The sequence below is a fragment of the Ciconia boyciana genome, chromosome 1 (genome assembly GCF_034638445.1).
Source record: "Ciconia boyciana chromosome 1, ASM3463844v1, whole genome shotgun sequence".
In the NCBI taxonomy this organism is placed as follows: Eukaryota; Metazoa; Chordata; class Aves; order Ciconiiformes; family Ciconiidae; genus Ciconia; species Ciconia boyciana.
In genome coordinates, this window is record NC_132934.1 from 209,167,244 (window position 1) to 209,185,846 (window position 18,603).

Here is an 18,603-nt window from a genome sequence, read left to right on the forward strand (position 1 = left end):
GGGAGGTGATTCTGCCCCTCTGCTCTGCTCTGGTGAGACCCCACCTGCAGTACTGCGTCCAGCTCTGGAGCCCTCGGCACAGGAAAGACAGGGACCTGTTGGAGCAGGTCCAGAGGAGGGCCATGAAAAAAGATCAGAGGGACGGAACACCCCTCCTGTGAAGAAAGGCTGAGAGAGTTGGGGTTGTTCAGCCTGGAGAAGAGAAGGCTCCAGGGAGACCTTACTGCAGCCTTTCAGTACTTAAAGGGGGCTTATAAGAAAGATGGGGACAGACTTTTTAGCAGGGCCTGTTGTGATAGGACAAGGGGTAATGGTTTTAAACTAAAAGAAGGTAGATTTAGACTAGTTATAAAGAAGAAATGTTTTACAATGAGGGTGGTGAAACACTGGAACAGGCTGCCCAGAGAGGTGGTAGATGCCCCATCCCTGGAAACATTCAAGGTCAGGTTGGACGAGGCTCTGAGCAACCTGATCTAGTTGAAGATGTCCCTGCTCATTGCAGGGGGGTTGGACTAGATGACCTTTAAACATCCCTTCCAACCCAAACTATTCTATGATTCTATGATAACATCTCTGACCTAACTTGAGGTCTTGTAGGGAAACAAAAGGGTTGGTATCCATTGTTCTGATTATAATATTCAACCTGGCCAACAAAGACATCCCTCTTTCTCCCTCCTACCACCACTGCTTCAGAAGTGGTCATCTATGCCTGCCATTACTGGAACAACTGGCTGACAACCAAGTGTAACCTAACTCTAGTTAAGGAAACTAGCACTCACTGATGTCAAGGGATTAAGAAGGCTATTCAAAACATTCAGTTGTCATCTTACCATTTTCTGGATCTAAAAAAAATTTATTGTTCCCAGCACCATAGAGAGAATAGCGAATTTCACCATTGGACCCAATGTCAGCATCTTTAGCACTGATTTTAAGAATGACTTTGTTGGATGGAATGTCTTCAGGAAACAGTGCTGTGTATGCAACCTAGAGACAAAAACAGAAATGTAAGCTATGCTGTAACAGTATTTTATAGTCTTTGCACAACCTTTTTTATAAACTCTCTATAGTGCATTTTTTTTATATAGGAAACAATTTTCATTTATGTAACACATTCCTAGAAATTCAAATCACTGCTAAGCTTTGAGGTGTCACAAAACCAATGCCAAATTACGACTCTTAATAGGGCTCATGTTAGGTGTTAAATGCTGTCTCATTTTCTATCTTCTGTTTGTTTCATCAACACCCATGAAATGGAAACTTTGATGAGTGTGCTAATGAAGACAACTGTTTTTATTGCCTCATCCAGCAGTGTTTGAGGGAGATACAGACTATCATTCCCCAGAGTGGTGCTTGCAATGACAGTGGTCCATCAGTGATAATGTAATGACAGGAATTACATGACTATATACATACATACATATATAAGATTCAGTGAGCAGTACCGTTAAGGAAATCTGGGTTTCATAGTGTCTTTTCTTTCACACAGATCTTTTTATTGCAGTAATATCAGTTCCCCACATTGCCTTTTCACAGAATAAGAGACAGCTAGTGCTGTGAAAGCTGTGGTCAGGCCACGCTGCATGCATGCCCAAAACATGGGAGTAAGCTACATTCTTCTGCCTTTTCCACTGGGTTTCTGACATCTGCCAGGTTCAGGAAGGCTGGAGTTAAACTAGGTTGAAGAAATTTCCACTTTGGTTGTGAAGGGAAAGCACATTTTTTCTGCAGGGGAGGAGTGGCTGCCCAGTGCCACTCACAATGCTTCATTTTTTCTGAAGACAACTAAGGCCACTGTGGAGAAGACTCCTCTGCTACCTTTACTAGACCATTATCCTTTCATCTTGGCTTCACAGGACTGTTTCAACCTGCTCCTCTCCCAGATCACTCCAGATTCTTCAATTAAGACCTTAAGGATGAAAATGGGCATCACCTGTGAATACCTGTAAATAGCAGGGACACCCATAGGGAAACTATCGCTTTCAACACAACAGTTGATTGCCGTGGGTGTTGCTAACTCACCTGTTCACAAACTGGATTATTATCATTAATGTCAGTGACGGTCACTTCCACAGCAGCTTGGGTTACAAAAAGGCCATCCGTGGCGGTGATGTTCAGATAATAAAGGTCTTGCTCTTCCCGATCTAGAGGCCTTTTGACATAAACCTTCCACTCATTCTGAACCAGTCCCAGCGCAAACTTCCCTTTGGGATTCCCTCCTGCAACGAGACAAGCAACATGCAACGGGCTGGGCCATCCCTTCAGAGCTCCCACCTAGTTTAAACACACAGATGCATCACAGAGGACCTGGTCTAAGCAGCCGTCATTTGTTTTACAGTGATCGGTGCTTTCAAACTCGCAGACTCAGGAAATCTGTAATGAGATTATGCTCCCTGTGTTTATTGCCCCCTGAACGCCTTGTATGAAAGTGAACCAATAACTTTCAGTGGAAACAAAATCCATTTAGCAGAGCTGAAGATGATCTCTTGTTTAGTTCCCCGTAAGGGCAATCAAATTCAAACTGTGAACAATCAATAGTCCTCTCAGGCTGGTACAATTGTCTTTCCACTTAGTCTCAGGAGAGGATGTAATACACCGTAGCTCTTGTTACCAAGACAATTTCATTAGCTGTTGATTATGCAATCAAGAACTGGAAGTGGGTTCTATTAAGGAATCCTCTAATGAAAGCTTTATCATACAGCTGTGCCGTTCTTCTGCTCATTAAAATTCTAGTTTTAAAGAAGTTTACATGACACAGGAAGACACATTAGTATTAAATAGTCCTAACAAGAGGTCATTTGAGGAGCAGTTGGAAGATAAGCAATACAATTAGATCAAATGTATTGGAGAGTGAAAGCTGGTGAAAGGGGTGCAGGAGACAAAGCAGAACAGCTTTTTATCATGCCATAACAGTGACACTGAACCTGGCAATGTTGCTCTTCCACATCATTAAATTGCCTGGTGACAAAAGCAGGTTGGGAGAGGGAAAGTTTTGGTCCACATCATCCTCAGGAAGGAAGAAAGGACGGACATGTCAGACGCAGAAGGGTACAATAATCAAGGCGGGCACAGTTGTTGTTAATGTTTCCAACAGTTATTTACCCTTTCATCTAAAATGGTACAGTCCCCTGCCTGCTCCATGAAGAAACCACCTTCAATCACCTTTCTCTGAGCCTGATCTCAACCCCCTGTCAGACCAGACAGTAGAATCTTTTAAATCAATGTGGCTTAACCCCAGCTGGGAGCTAAGCTGCACACAGCCACTCGCTCATTCCCCCCGCCCCGCAGCGGGAAGGGGGAGAGAATTGGAAGGGTAAAAGTGCAGAAACTCATGGGTTGAGATGAAGTCAGTTTAACAGGTAAAGCAGAAGCTGCGTGTGTAAGCAAAGCAAAATAAGGAATTCATGGCAGGTGTTCAGCCATTTCCGGGAAAGCAGGGCTCCATCACCCGTAACAGCTACTTGGGAAGACAAACACCATCACTCCAAATGTCCCCCCTTCCTTCTTCTTCCCCAGCTTTCTATGCTGAGCATGACGCCATATGGTATGGAATAGCCCTTTGGTCAGTTGGGGCCAGCTGTCCCAGCTGTGCCCCTTCCCAACTCCTCATACACCCCCAGCCTACTCGCTGGTGGGGTGGGGTGAGAAGCAGCAAAGGCCTTGGCTCTGTGTAAGCACTGCTCAGCAGTAACGAAAACATCCCTGTGGTATCAACACTGTTTTGGTTACAAAACCAAAACATAGCCCTATACCAGCTGCTATGAAGAAAATTAATTCTACCCCAGCCAAAACCAGTAAAGCCAACTACTCAGTCTGCTGTGCCCAGCATCTAACATAAACTTGGTCTGTAAAAACGTATCTGCACATTTAATAATTTAGGACAGAACACTATAGTCATAGCAAACTTATGTACTATAGAAACTGAGTGAGGACATAGAAAAAAGCATCACGCTGCTCCACTGGGTGAACTCTAATTCCAGCTAACCCGCTACTAGCTCTTTCCCCACCATATTAAGTTTTCTCCTGTGCTCGCCCATGCAGAAATGCAATCTGAGAACTACTTTCCATGTTTTTCATGTATAAAAGTGCTATAAAAATATTAAGGGAATGCTTATTCTTTCTTGTAACAGGATCAAGAATGTCAAGCATGCTAGTGTACTTTTGCTTACAACTTATTCAGGGTCCTGACATGTGTCATGGGATCTCTCCAAGCTCAATGGAAAGACCAGGTTCTTAAACCTTCCTCTCTAGTACTTGTGTTGAATGTTTCAGTAAATAAGTATTTAAGAAAAAATCCAAGGCTGAATCTATTTGAGCTGCCTCTGCTGTCAAGCAATTAGGTGTCATTGTTGTTGCTTCTGATGTCACAATTCTGTCAGTTCCCAGCAAAAAAACTTTCTCAGCAAAAAAACAAGGCAGAGAAGATCTGAACTTGAAACTGAGCTTAAAACCAAGCAAGAAAGTCTAATGCACATTTCATACCTTCTTTCTACATCAAAAAGCAGAAAAGAGGACACAGGCTGTAATCCATGCCTTCTTTGTTAGCTACCAATGACAAGATAGAGTGGTTTCTATTCAATATGAAAACTAAGTCAGCTGAGACAGGCTGAGCAAATCTTTCTTGTTAAGCATCACCATTTGTGCTAGCTGTAACTGTGTCAAAAAAGCATGTTGTAATGAATAAAATTTCCAGAAAATTAGTCAGATAGGCATTATAATTATAAAAGGCCCTCTAATCATACAGAGCACAAAACTGATATATCAAACACAGATATTTTCTGTTGATAGAAAATCACCCTTTTCGATCACAAAACCAAGCAGATCCCAATTTTCCCACTGATTTCTACAACAGTCTGGAATAATCATCAGAGGACTCAATTAAACCTTGTTTAATCTGTTGTGTGATATAAACACATGTTTCTCCTAAAGAGGGTTACACAGTATGTTGATGTGCACTACAGGCCAGATCTGAATACAATCCAAGGCAATGAGAATCTGTCCATTGACTTGAGTCTTAATGTGACTTCAAAGAAGGTAGACCCCTGCTGATTGGCATTAAATTTTCTCTATTCAGTTCCACACCAGCACAAAAAAGCTTAACTCTCCTTTATAAAAGGCTGTAATCTTGTCATAGTGAGTTTAATGTTGTAAACCATTAATAAAAATGGTCTTAAATATTCTTATTTGGCTTTGTGATATCAATCAGTGCTTTCCTGCATATTAGTCCTTTTGTAAAAGGAAATGATTAACTGTCCCAACCAACAAGCAATACACTCAAGGTATGGGTGTCCCATTGCTAAGAAAGGAGGAAAGGTAAAATCTAATTAAAATCAGCTGGTGGTTTTTATGGCTGGCAGTAACACTAGCTTGGAGCAATTTTAAAATCAGTGTTGCTTTGTTGTTGATGGAATGGCTTTTAAATCATACATATAGGAATTTGGGGAGTATGTCTGAAAAAAAGGTCCTTGGGATCCCTTTCCCCCCCACTTTACTCCACTAGTAAAGGATCAATTTGAATGACCAAGAAACCTGTGCAAAGGAGCAAACATGTGTAACAGTTTATCTGCATGCCTTTTTCATTAGCGCTACCTTTCATTTGTTTTTCTTCTCAGGACTAGCTATATACTTTGTTGATGGAACACAAAGGTGGAAGTTGTACTATAAAGTGTAACAGAAATAATGAGATGTAAACACTAAAATACCGTCAAGGAAATATTTTTAAAAAAGGAAAGGCAAAAAAATCCACACTGTGGCCCAGGGAACCATTTTCTAGTACTTATACATATGTCTTGATGCAGATCTCATTCTGCAGTCATTAATTAACTTTTTCACTAATATATGTAAGCAGATTCAGTTTCCTAGGGGCATTCTAATTAATTAGTTTTTCACTCTGAATAATGTAGCTTTTCTAAACGGAAGCCTCCTGACTACATGTATTAATGGATTCTTTAAAATCTTTTGGCAGTTTTCTTATGCTCTACTTTGAATGTCACAACAGTGAAGTGCTAGCTACAAAAAACACTCCAGTAACTTTTTGGAAAGGCTTTGAGGCTAAAAGAATCAGCATTATCTTTTATCTTTTGTTACTTGAAGTTTAAATAATGCTCTCTCTCCCTCCCTAGTCAGCAAATAGTACAAAGCCAAATCAAGCTCAAGTTAAAGTAAAGAAAGAAAACAGCCAGATACAAATGAAATGCAGAGACACAGTGATCCAAAATAAACAAATCCTGACATACATCATTACTAAAGCACACACAGAGGGAATTATAACGGCTAAAAGGGAACTGAAAACTAGAAGCCAACAGTATCAGTTTTCACTGCAATGTCTCGATCTGGGAGGGGGAACTGAATATTTACTAACTTAGTTAGTTAGTTTCTCCCTTACATTTATGCATTTATTTAGATACTTTCAGTTCCTAATTAGAATTCTAGGCATTTGCATCACATAAAATCAATAGGTTTATCCTCTACTCCCAGTTTAAGATGTTGCATGTTTACTGAGCTACTGAATTGATAAACCCAATCCTCTTAACTTTACTATCATAAAATTGCAGACACTGTTCTTCAGCCTGCAGCACAAGTCCTCCCCAAACACTGAAACATCCATTTCTCCAGAACTCCAGGTTCTCAAATATAAAACAAAAACAAACAAAACCCATCACTTTGGGCAATCAACCCAGCAAAAAACCTACTGTGTACAATACCAGTTCTTTCTTCCAAAACACACTGTCCTTCTCCCTTGTATTCAGCTGAACCAAGCTTAAAGACTTGGTTCAGACTGTCTGTCCTTAGATTTAAGTGCCTGATGGAGCCTAATTAACATCACTGAGGAACACAAAACACTGTATTGTACTAGAAATTTTGTGCTATTGTCTTAGCAACAGACATTTTTCTGCTGGCTTTTCCTAGTTTACCACTGTTAAATCTCAGTAATATCTGGCTGGGTCTAGGCTGGCTAAACATCCTAGCAGAGCGCTGGTTTTAGCCTAACTGGCTCAATGATGTAGGCAGTGACCTCCAATGAGCCTTCAAAAGAAAACTACTGTGCTCCCTATGTGCATTTCTGTCATCTGCGCTTCCTATTGATTTTCTATTAATATTTATATATAGTGCTTTTGCTTTGTGAACATCTCCAGCTGCTATCAAACTACAAATTACAAAGGGTAAAAGCAAAATTATTTTCCCACACCATCAAATGCAGATGACGGTGGATTTGAAAATGGCAACTACTTGCCAGTAATCATGGAAACCAACCCTAAACTGAAGGAGTTCAAATCAGAATACATATTTACCCACCAGAATGTATCTAACCCTTTTCAAAGTTCACCAGAAGACTGCAATAAGCATTTGTATATCTCAAAAGAGTGCAAAGGACTCTTCAGTGATCACATCAGACCCAGAGTGTTTATTTCTTTAATTTCCTACATTATTATTTTTTCCATCTATCTTCTGTGTGTTATTTTTCTCCAGGTGCATTTGCACAAAGCTGGTTTTGGTGGATCCACATGTCATTCTCACAATTTGTTTTGTTCTCCCTTTTTGTCAGTGTCCTGTTTTTCCTCTGAGTTTGTTTATTGTATTCACAGAAGTTCCTATGGCTCAAAATGAGCTCAAGCATTTGAATAATCATCTAGTTAATCTGATTCCATGAAATATTCAAGTGCAGTTCCTGAGTTCAACTTGACGTAAAGTGTGAATAGACTATTTCATTAGTTAAACTATACTTTAATATGTTTTGACATTTTAATCAAAAGAAACAAATTTCTCCTTCTGCATTTCCCAAATTCAAAGGATATATTCAAAGACAGTGGAATTTCTGAGCTCATACACTTTAGTAATTGTACAGCAGGCATTAGAGAAAGTTTTGGGCTTTGACATCTAATGTTTTCAGAAACTAAAATACCAGCAAAATATCTGACATATTTTGAACTGTGATAGAAATCAAGGTACAGAATGATCTATAATTTTTGAGTCACATGTCATGTGACACTTATTCAAAAGTCCAGTTTCTGCTAAATTAACAGCACAAGAAAACATGTGTGAAGAAAACATTATTATGTAACTAAAAGCAAAATTCATTATAAGAGATGACTGAAAGACTTCAGAACAAAGAGAAAAACAATACCTTCAGCAAATGATCACGGTACACTAACATATCTTTGTTACAAACATGAAGGGTTTGCATTTCTATACTGGGATCCCCAAAACTCCTTCAAATATCACAAAATCTCTAGGATGAGGCACTACTTATTTACTTTCAGCTATGTGGGAACTGAGGCACCGGCAGCTAATGCACCTTGCCCAAAGCCTCCGAATCCTGTGCTTTATCCACAAGACTATTTTTGCCTCTACTTCTAATATCCTACAACACATCACACTATAAACACAGTCTTTGCAAACCTTTAAACTGAATCCAGACTTTTAAGTAAATGGTCAGAATGAACTTCTGGTTGCTTTGAAAGTGATGCTACTTCTGATGTGTAACACAGGCGATCTATGGCTAACTGGAATATCACACCTCTCTCTGCACACCATCCAACAGCCATTTCCAATTTGATAGCTAATGAAGGGGTAGGAGTCTTATCCTCCAGAGCAAAATATACAAACTGTTATACTGTTAGTTGTCATTTTTGCCCATAGCCTGCTTCCTACATGCAGTCTTGTGTAATTCTAATCCTATCGACTGACAAAAATGTGAATTTGTCCAACAATCTGGTTATTACTAGGTAATTAATATTACATCTTGGATTGTGAAGGTTGGGGGGAGTGACAAAGTTGTTCCCTAACAAAATCTATTGGACAATGCAAGCTGTAGGCAGAATAGTAACTGTAGCACCCCATCACTCATAACATACTCGCACAAAAGCCAGTCTGAATCTAGGAGAAAAGAATGATAATAAATATAGCACAATAGCAAGGGCAATGTTACCACACTTTGAAAAATATGTTAGTAATGTATATCGAAATTGCCTTATGCTGTATATAATAATGCATGGCATCTAACCAGTGCTTCTAAGTGGATTACTATTTCCCTGGCCAGAAATCTGTGCTGATAAGAAATGGCATCCCCCTAGTCCTTCCAATGTGAAATTAAGTCCTTTTTTTTACCCTTCACCATAAACAGTGGTATTTCAAAGTGGCTCCTGCATGCACTTTCCTATCTCAAAAAGAGAAATGCTATTTAAAAAAATTTTAAATGGTTGGAAATGTAAGGATTTTCTCCTTAAGAATAAAATGTTCTTCTTCTCTTGGTTGAAACATTAAGTCATGATGGTTTCCAAGCTGACACATCAATTATGATGGGTTAATGGGTCACACTACATTGCACTGCAGCAAATCATGAAGCATTAATCTTGGAAATTAGAGAGAGAATAAGCCAGCCAGCCAGCCAGACACACACTCCCTTTCCCTCTTTTCAGCTTTGCTAGTTGCTGAATTAGTTGTCCAAATTAAAAAAAAAAAAAAAATCAAACAGAGATGCAATTGTCTGATTCACAGTGATAATTTAGCTGAAACCCTGCTAAATGTTCACCTAAACTGGACACATGCACAGTTCTTCAGTAAAGCTGGTTTTGGGAAGAAAGCATGCAAGTTGTTTCTTACCTGTAATATGGTAGCTAACCTGCCGGTTGACATCAGATGTGTCTTCATCCCAGGTGCTAAGAACAGCCACAACTTCCCCTGGAGGGTCACTCTCCTTCACTGACCCTCTGTACACCTCATGCTCAAAGACGGGTGCGTTATCATTTATATCTGTCACAGTAACTGAGACCAAGGTGGTTGATGACAAGGATAAAGCTTCCCCCAGATCTGAGGCCACCACTGCAAAGGTGAAAGCAGCATCCTTTTCATGGTCCAGATCCTTCAGTGTGCTGATCCAGCCACTGTTGCTATCAATGGTGAACGCTTCTGTAATCTTCTCCAGCTCCGATTCCACTGCAAGTGTATAAGTCACCTGCCCATTTGCACTCGAGTCTGCATCAACTGCTTTAACTTGCATAAGTTTTGTTCCTATAGGCATCCCTTCCATTATTATAGCATCATAGCTAGCCGTTTCAAATATGGGCTTGTTGTCATTTACATCCAATACCTTAACTTCCACATCCACAGTCAACACAATGTCTACTTTGTCTAACGGAATGGTGGCTGCAACTTTGAAGTGAAAAGCAGGATTTGTCTCATGGTCAAGTCTCTTATCCAGTTTTATGAGCCCCGTGTCTTGCTCTATGATGAAAACCCCATCTTTGTTGTTTTCAGTCAGCTCACCATTAACTGTGCTATACAAAGCACCCTGATTAGGCAAAACATGCAGAATGTCAATGGTACTACCTATAAGGGTGTCTTCTGCTATGGTGAAAGAATACTGGGGTTGAGAAAAGGAAGGCAAAATAGTTTCTGGGGGTAAAACATGGATGTAGACAGGAATGAGTGAATGCTTTACAGGAATGCCACCATCAACTGCATTGACAAAGAATGACAGAACTGTGTTTTTCAGCTGGCTAAAGCTACCCTTGGTGACCATCCATCCATTGTCTGGATCTATTTCAAGCAGATCAGCTACTGAAACAGAGGCTTCACTATACAGAGAATAGGTAATTCTGGAATTGGCTCCATCATCTGGATCTACTGCTTGCACTTGGGTCACCAGGTAACCTTTCCTCACATCTGCTTTGACACTTGCTCTGTATTCGACCGTCATAAATTGAGGAGCGTTGTCATTCTCATCCACTACTATCACTCTCACAGTGCAAAACGTAGTCCTGCCACCTCCATCGAGGGCTCTCAAAAATATACCGATATCACTTTCCAGCGGGTTCTCCCGGTCTAACTTCTCAGTTGTCAGAATCTGCCCATTGCTATCAATCAAAAATCGGTCCTTGGCAAAGTCATTTATTATGGAGTAGCTTATCTGGCCGTATACACCTGAATCCCCATCTGTTGCCTTCACATGGATTACCTTAGTTCCAGGAGCAGCATTTTCTCTAACCTCTGCAACATAAACACTCTGTGAAAACACAGGGCTGTAGAGGTTGGCCCCAAGGATCTGTATGTGCACCTGAGCCGTGCTGGTGAACAGCCCGTCTGACACGGAGACATTTAGGCTGTACATGGGCTCCATTCTCTGTTTGCGATGGTTGGAAAGGGTGATAACACCACTCTTGCTGTCCATGATAAAACTGGTCCGATCATTTCCTGATAGGATGCTGTACTCTAGTCTGTCAAAATCAGAGCTGTCAGCATCGGAGGCTTGGACACAAGTCACAAAATGACCCCGAGGTGCCAGTTCGCTCACATATGATTCATATATTAACTGGTTAAAAACTGGAGGGTTGTCATTCATATCTGTTATTGAGATACTAACAAGAACCTCGCTGCTTAGTGGTGGGAATCCATTATCAGTTGCCCTGACTTTCAAGCTGCACTGCTGTATGAGTTCATGATCCAGCATCCGGGCTGTCAGAATTAGGCCACTGGTGCTGTCTATATGGAAATAGTCCGTGCTGTTAAAGGTGTCCTGGACTATCTGATACTGCACAATCTTGTTATTGTCAGAGTCAGCATCAACAGCAACGACCTGCAGTACAGGAGTCCCAATCAAAGATGCTTCAGACAAAGTAGCATTATAAGCCGACTGATCAAAAACTGGAGGATTATCGTTAACATCATTAATGATCAAGTCCACAGTGACCTCAGCTCGAGCACCAGTGAGGGCATCGCTGGCCCGCACCACCAGCTTGAAAAGAGAATTTATTTCATAGTCCAGTGGGCTGATGACACTCAGAACTCCAGTATCAAAGTCGATATTAAACTGGTTGTAGGGATCTCCATCGACAATGATATAAATGATACCCTGGCCTTCTGGACTGGTTGCATTTATGCTTAAAATTGGCGTGTGCATTTCTACATCTTCATTCACGGAAGCTGTATAGAAGGGCTTGTCAAATACAGGCATCGCTTTGTTAACAATAGTAATGGGGAGCTCTACCAAAGCAGACAACGATGGGTTACCGCCATCTTTTGCAAGAATGACAACCAAATACTCTATATTAGACAAATCAGAATTGAAGGCTTCTTTTAAAGTGACACTACCAGATCCTCTATCAATTTCAAAATGTCCATAGTCTTCCTTCAGAAGATAGGACACCTCACCATTTTCACCCTTATCTTTATCAATAGCCGTCACTCGATATATCAGGGTACCAGGCTCAGCATCGACTTGCACAGCAGCATAGTATGGAAGCCCTACGAACACTGGGGCATTGTCATTTATGTCCTCAATGTAAACCCTTACCACTACTCGAGCGACACGAAGGTGATCTAGCTCACGGCTTGCTTCCACCACCAACTCATACAGCTCTTGTTCCTCTCGGTCAAAGGGGATGCCAGTTGTCTGAATGACTCCTGAGGTGGATTTGATTTTAAATTTGTTGCCTGGGTTTAATATACTGTATTTCAAAGGCTCATTGAGGCGGTTACCAACAGCATTCACCACGGCGATTTTTGTGATATTGGTACTGTTTTCTGAGATAGAAGTGGAATAAAAATTTTGTGTGAAATGGAGCCCACTATCCATGGCTTCTTTTACCATTATTGTCACCATAGCAGTGCTATAAAATTTCCCATCAGATACTCTTACTATTAGCATATAATGGTCTTTGGAGAGGCTATTGTTTTTAATGGTGAGTACCCCCGTGCTCGAATCAATTAAAAAATGGTCCATATTGCCTTCAATTAGACTATATGTTAGTTCAGGAGGGATCTCTGAATCTGGGTCTGTAGCCTTGACTTTGAGAACCTCAACACCAACATATGTGGGCAGGAGCAAGACTGTCTCAAATACAGCCTGGCTGAAGACTGGTGGGTTGTCATTGACATCAGTTACCTCAATGGTCACTTCAACTGGGCTCTCTGCTGTAAGCTGGGGATTCCCACTGTCTCTAACATGCACGTGGAAGTGGAAGTGGGCTATTGTTTCATGATCTAAATTTGCAATTGTTCTGATTGCACCTGTGCTGGAATCTACCGTGAAATACTTTTTTGCAGTAGATTCAACAATCTGGTAGACAAGCAAAGCATTCTGGTTGCTGTCAGCATCAGTGGCACGTATCACAAGGGGACTGTTATTTGCACTTCGGACTATGCTATTTACAGGAGCAGCTTCGCTTATGCTGCCCGAGTACTGAGAGAAGAGAAAAACTGGTGGGTTATCATTTTCATCAACAATCTGAATGTTCACAGTGGCATTTGATGCCATGCCTGCCATATTTGTTGCCTGTACGATGAGCTGATAGAAGGAAGCACGTTCATAATCAAGGGCCTTTTGACTGGTGATCACTCCAGAATACGGGTTTATAGTGAAGACTCCATCCACATTCCCATCTTTAACCTCATAAACTAATGTGGACTGACTGATTGCAGAGAGAGAGATGACAGAAGTACCAATATCCACATTTTCATTAACCTCCGCTTGGTATTCTTTGAGAGTGAACTTAGGGTGGGAGTTATCTGCCATCGTCACAGATATTCGCACAATTGCTGTTGCAGACAGTGGTGGAGAACCTTGATCAGTCACTTTGACTGACAAAACAAACTGTCCCATTGTGGTTAAGTCTGGCTCCTTCAGTAATGTAATGATCCCTAAAACTGGTTCAATCTTGAATGTGTTTCCTGTATTTCCTAGAACACAAATATTGGAAGCAAATTAGAAATGAAATACAACACACTTAATGATAATTTAAACCAGGAGCAATTAGCTGCAATTTCTTAAAGGCAGTTATTGAAAAAAAAAAAAACCAACATAAAAGAATTCTAAAGGCCCTTCCAGCCTTTCTTTCTGAAAATCAGGTATCTCAGTAGATGGTATAGGTGTTCAAACCTTCAGAAACTCAGGTGCTGCTATCTATATTTTGCTTCTGAGTATCAACATCTGAGCAAGTGCTGCATGTACATTACTCCTACTGAAGTAGGAAAAAGCATCCCTAAATTATGGGAATTAGTTAAATACATGTACACCTAAGGCAAAGAAACTAGATCAGAGGCTAACAAGCCAATTACATGACAAATGGATAACAACTCAGACTCTTAATTGAAGGGGATATTAAGCAACCGTAGAGAAGATTACAGTAGTTCAAGACTCAAAGAACTGAATATAAGAAGGTTAAAGTGGCATTTAGAAAAATAAAACAGAACAAATAGCAGAGAAAAGAGATTCAAGTATTTTGTGGCACAGAGGTTTATCTGTTATAACATGAAAGCAGGGATATCACTGACTGCATAAAGGTGAAAACAGTGAGTTTGGATCAAGAACCTTCTTTGGGGTCTTTTTTTCTTTTTAGTCCTTTTGCCAACCTCTTCTTTAACAAGACAGATTCAAAACTTTTGCTATGTATACTTACCCTGTAATTAGAGATCACCTTTATTAGGCAATCTGTATTTTGCTGGTTCCTCCCGTGCCTGCTTAAAGTATAGGATGCTGTGTGTGTATATGGCATGTACAAGCATACAGACTCTTTTTCTGAATTTGATTCTAAATACAAACAGCATGTACTGAATTACAGCAATTCCAATCATTATAAGATGTTCCTGCTATTGTAATTTACACTTTAAAATCTAGAACTGCTTCCAATCTACAGTCAAGCATCCATCCATGACTTGGAGAGAAATATGTCTCAGGTAACTGGTTAGAAACAAGAGATTTTCTTTTAATGTTGATTGTTACAGAGGCTGTGCACAGAGCAGTAAATATGAAAATTGTAGCTGGAATACCAAATACATGGAATCCTAAATCAAGTGAGTTAATGTGAACTATTTTTAAGATGTGATTCACTATCTGTTGTAAATTCTGGGGCTTGGAGGCTAATTTAAGCTACATACTACTGTATGTAGTTCAATACTGGTAGTGGCTTTCTATTTATATCCATCCTTTCAGATCAGTGAAGTTTACTCTACTAGCTAAAACAAAAATTGTGCTAGTCACTGAGGAGCTGAGATTCTGCCAGAGCTACAAATTCTCATAAAGATCACAGTATCTGTCACATTTGCAGACACTACAAATGCTGCTGCAGTTATTTTGTCAGTGCTTGCTAATACAAATAATTTTTAGCCACTGACTGCCTCATTTAAGGCCAGAGTTGGTTCTTGTCCTTTAGGAATTTCTTATGAAATTACACAAAAGCTACTTTCTTTACCAATTGCTCTCTTCATGTGTAAGGTGATGTAGGTAATTCCCCTGAATGAACGGACTGTGTACAGTCTGAATGCTGCAGTTAAAATCAGTATCCTCAACTGCAGATTTTATTCTGTAGAAACTACAGCAGCAGAAGACTGAATTTTTATGCATCTGGGATTGGAACATCTGTGGATAATGAAACTGGGGGAGTGCATGGCTTACAGTTTGAAGTCTGACACTGCAGGGAGAGCTCATGATGAAACAGAAACAGGCTGTAATGGAGAAAAACATGCAGACTAAAAAAGGACCATCTGATAGCGAAAGCATCCTTTCTAATCATAATATTTTTCTGTCTGCATCATGTATGATTCTATCACCAGTGTATGGGAGCCATAGTCCTAGCATGTCAGGACTATGACTATGCTCTTTACATTGTAGTGCCACCTATAGGTGATTGGGTTGGAGCCCATAATACTAATAAGGTGTCAAGAAAATGCTGGGAACAGCCTTGAAAAACATTGCCTCAGGAACCTGATCTGGTCTGCTCAGAGTTTGTTCTGTAAGGCACAGTGTTGTCCTGCCTGGGCACATGTAAAATTTCCCCTGATCTAAGTTAAAGGCCACTGGAGAATACTGAGAAATAACTGGTAAGACCAAATGCAGTGCATAAAGGAAATATTTGTTTTGTAGGGCTAAGATCTTTGTAGGACCACAAGGGTCTAAGTTCAACACCTTTAGCTGCAGAAGACTTCACTTCTTGGTTTGCTTAAGGGACTCTACTTCCACAGAGCATACAGGGTAATGACCAAAAAAAGTTCCTTGGGTCTTCTCTAAGCTTCAGGTTCTATCAGCTTAATTTAAGGTGTGAGCTTGAATTATATGAAGTTAAATCAATATGAGATGGTGTAGATATTCTTATTTCATTACTTTTTTTTTTTGTCATTTAGCCTGTTCCTAATGGATGTAAGCCATCCTAGCTAGTGACAAGTCTATAATAATATAGGGATAAATAATGACCCTGTAGGATCAGAGCCTAATGCTGGGAAAGGCTTGTGATCTGATTAATATGGGGACAATCTGCAGTATATGAGACTTCTTTTTAGGTCAATATAGATGTCAAGTTTTGCTATTATTACAATTGAAAGATTCATATTGCTAAAAGAACCCCTAGAAATGAAAAATTAAAAAATCCAAAGCTTACAAATTTCTACTTCCTTCTATCTTTTTCCAGGCACCCCTCTTGTATATATGTTAATAGTTTATCTCAGAGATAATTCTTAACTTCAGATCCATATGAGCCAGAGAAAGTTACATTCACTTGCATGTGTGGCAGAGATAATGCAAATTTATCATGACCATGCTGTTGCACCAGCAGAGGAATGTTTTTGCTGGTACAGATTATGTGGTGAATGTAATTATCCAGAGCTTAACAGCAAAAGCAATTTTAATCTGGTATCACCATGCCCTCCCTTAGTGTCAAGAGACCTTGTGCCATTAAAATGCTACGACTCTGCTGACAGAAGTTTTGGCAAAGATGCCAGGAACATACCAGCTGTTGTGGCATTTGCTTATGGAGGATCCACTGTGTGCTAGACTGAAGCCAGCAACCTGAAAACAAGTCACTGGCTGTAGCTTTCAATAACTATCTTCTGTGATGGTTTTGATCCAATGACTTAGAGGTAAAGGCTCTGTAGCCATATAGTGAACATGAATGAGATTCTGTTCTGACAGGTTTTAGGTATAGTAGCTTCAAAATAAAAAATGACCAACAAGAAGGTGTCTCCTTTGCCCAGCTCTACAGGAGAATGTAGACCAAAGAAGTTGACATGTGCGTCAAGATGGATTACCATCACAGCACTGCTCTGTGTATGGCATGAATCACGATGATACATTTTCAGCCTCTGTCCTAACCTGCTTCAATAGTGTAGATAAGCTCTGCATTTTCTCCTTTGTCTTTGTCCAAAGCTGTGACCTGCAAGACTGCTGATCCAACTGCTGCTGATTCAAACACCGAGGCTTCGTACAACGGGCTGGTGAAGTACGGACTATGGTCATTGGAGTCTTCCACATTTATGATGACTCTGGCAAGGTTTCTTCTATAAGGGAATTCTTGATCTCGGACCTGTAGAACAAGTGCATAATACACATCTTGATATCCATCTAGTAAAACCTCATAAATATTACTCATCTGAGTGCTAATAATACTTTCAGTTCTATTTAATACAAAGTAATAAAAGAATCCATTTGTCCCAAAGAACAGTCTAAAACACATTCACATGTGAGATTGTAGGTAGTAGAATTAAAGAAATGGGAAGAGCTTAGGGACTTTTTTTTTGACTTGTGAAAAAATGCATGGCAAGTAACCATCATGACATGAATTTTTAAAGTGGCAACCACATGACAACTTAAATTCAGTTTTAGGTTTGCAAGAAATACCTTTTTTTTTTAACACATGCTAAATGGTCATGCCTTTGCCCTGCCATTCCCTGCTTTATAGTATAGAGACAAATATACCTTGCTCATTGCTCCTTCTTTCAAAGAGCTACAAACAATTTTACCCACTATGATCAGTCGTGTGTCAGTCTAGTGCTTGTGGCTGCCAATGGACTTTTTCATAATTATATATGTACATACCTTTTTGAAGATGATGATACCAACTGTAAACAGAGTAGGAATTACCTGAAGTGCTGAGCACTCCCAACAGAGGTATCATTTATCACACCTCCCTCAACCCCATACAAAATATCTCAGCACTGCTACACTGATAATCCTGTGTCGTGGTTTAGCCCCAGCCAGCAACTAAGCACCACGCAGCCGCTCGCTCACTCCCCCCTGGTGGGATGGGGGAGAGAATCGGAAGAGCAAAAGTAAGAAAACTCGAGGGTTGAGATAAAGACAGTTTAATAGGGAAAGCAAAAGCCGCGCAAGCAAAGCAAAGCAAGGAATTCCTTCACTACTTCCCATGGGCAGGCAGGTGTTCAGCCATCTCCAGGAAAGCAGGGCTCCATCATGCGTAGTGGTTACTTGGGAAGACAAACGCCATCACTCCCAATGTCCCCCCTTCCTTCTTCTTCCCCAGCTTTATATACTGAGCATGATGTCATGTGGTATGGAATAGCCCTTTGGTCAGTTTGGATCAACTATCCTGGCTGTGTCCCCTCCCAGCTTCTTCTGCACCTGGCAGAGCATGGGAAGCTGAAAAGTCCTTGGCTAGTGCAGCAACAACCTAAAACATCTCTGTATTATCAACACTGTTTTCAGCACAAATCCAAAACATAGCCCCATACCAGCCACTCTAAAGAAAATTAACTCTATCTCAGCTGAAACCAGGACATCCTGCCAACACAATCCCCAAAAGTTTGGTTCTTCTTAAATAGAGCAAAAAACCTGTTGTATCAGGTGGAGATCAAAACCAAGCACCAGGAAATGACCTCTGT

General features: G+C 40.4%; 1 protein-coding gene across 1 annotated transcript in view; it reads right to left on the reverse strand.

Annotated features, from left to right (window-relative positions):
• Positions 1-18,603, reverse strand: part of FAT3 (FAT atypical cadherin 3) — a 352,171-nt gene that overhangs the window by 68,292 nt on the left and 265,276 nt on the right. The window contains exons 9-12 of the mRNA XM_072850741.1: positions 17,078-17,288; positions 9,601-13,674; positions 2,020-2,216; positions 831-984 (exon numbers count right to left, since the gene is read on the reverse strand). Coding sequence (XP_072706842.1) covers positions 831-984; positions 2,020-2,216; positions 9,601-13,674; positions 17,078-17,288 — 4,636 coding nt within the window. The remainder of the gene's footprint in view (positions 1-830; positions 985-2,019; positions 2,217-9,600; positions 13,675-17,077; positions 17,289-18,603) is intronic.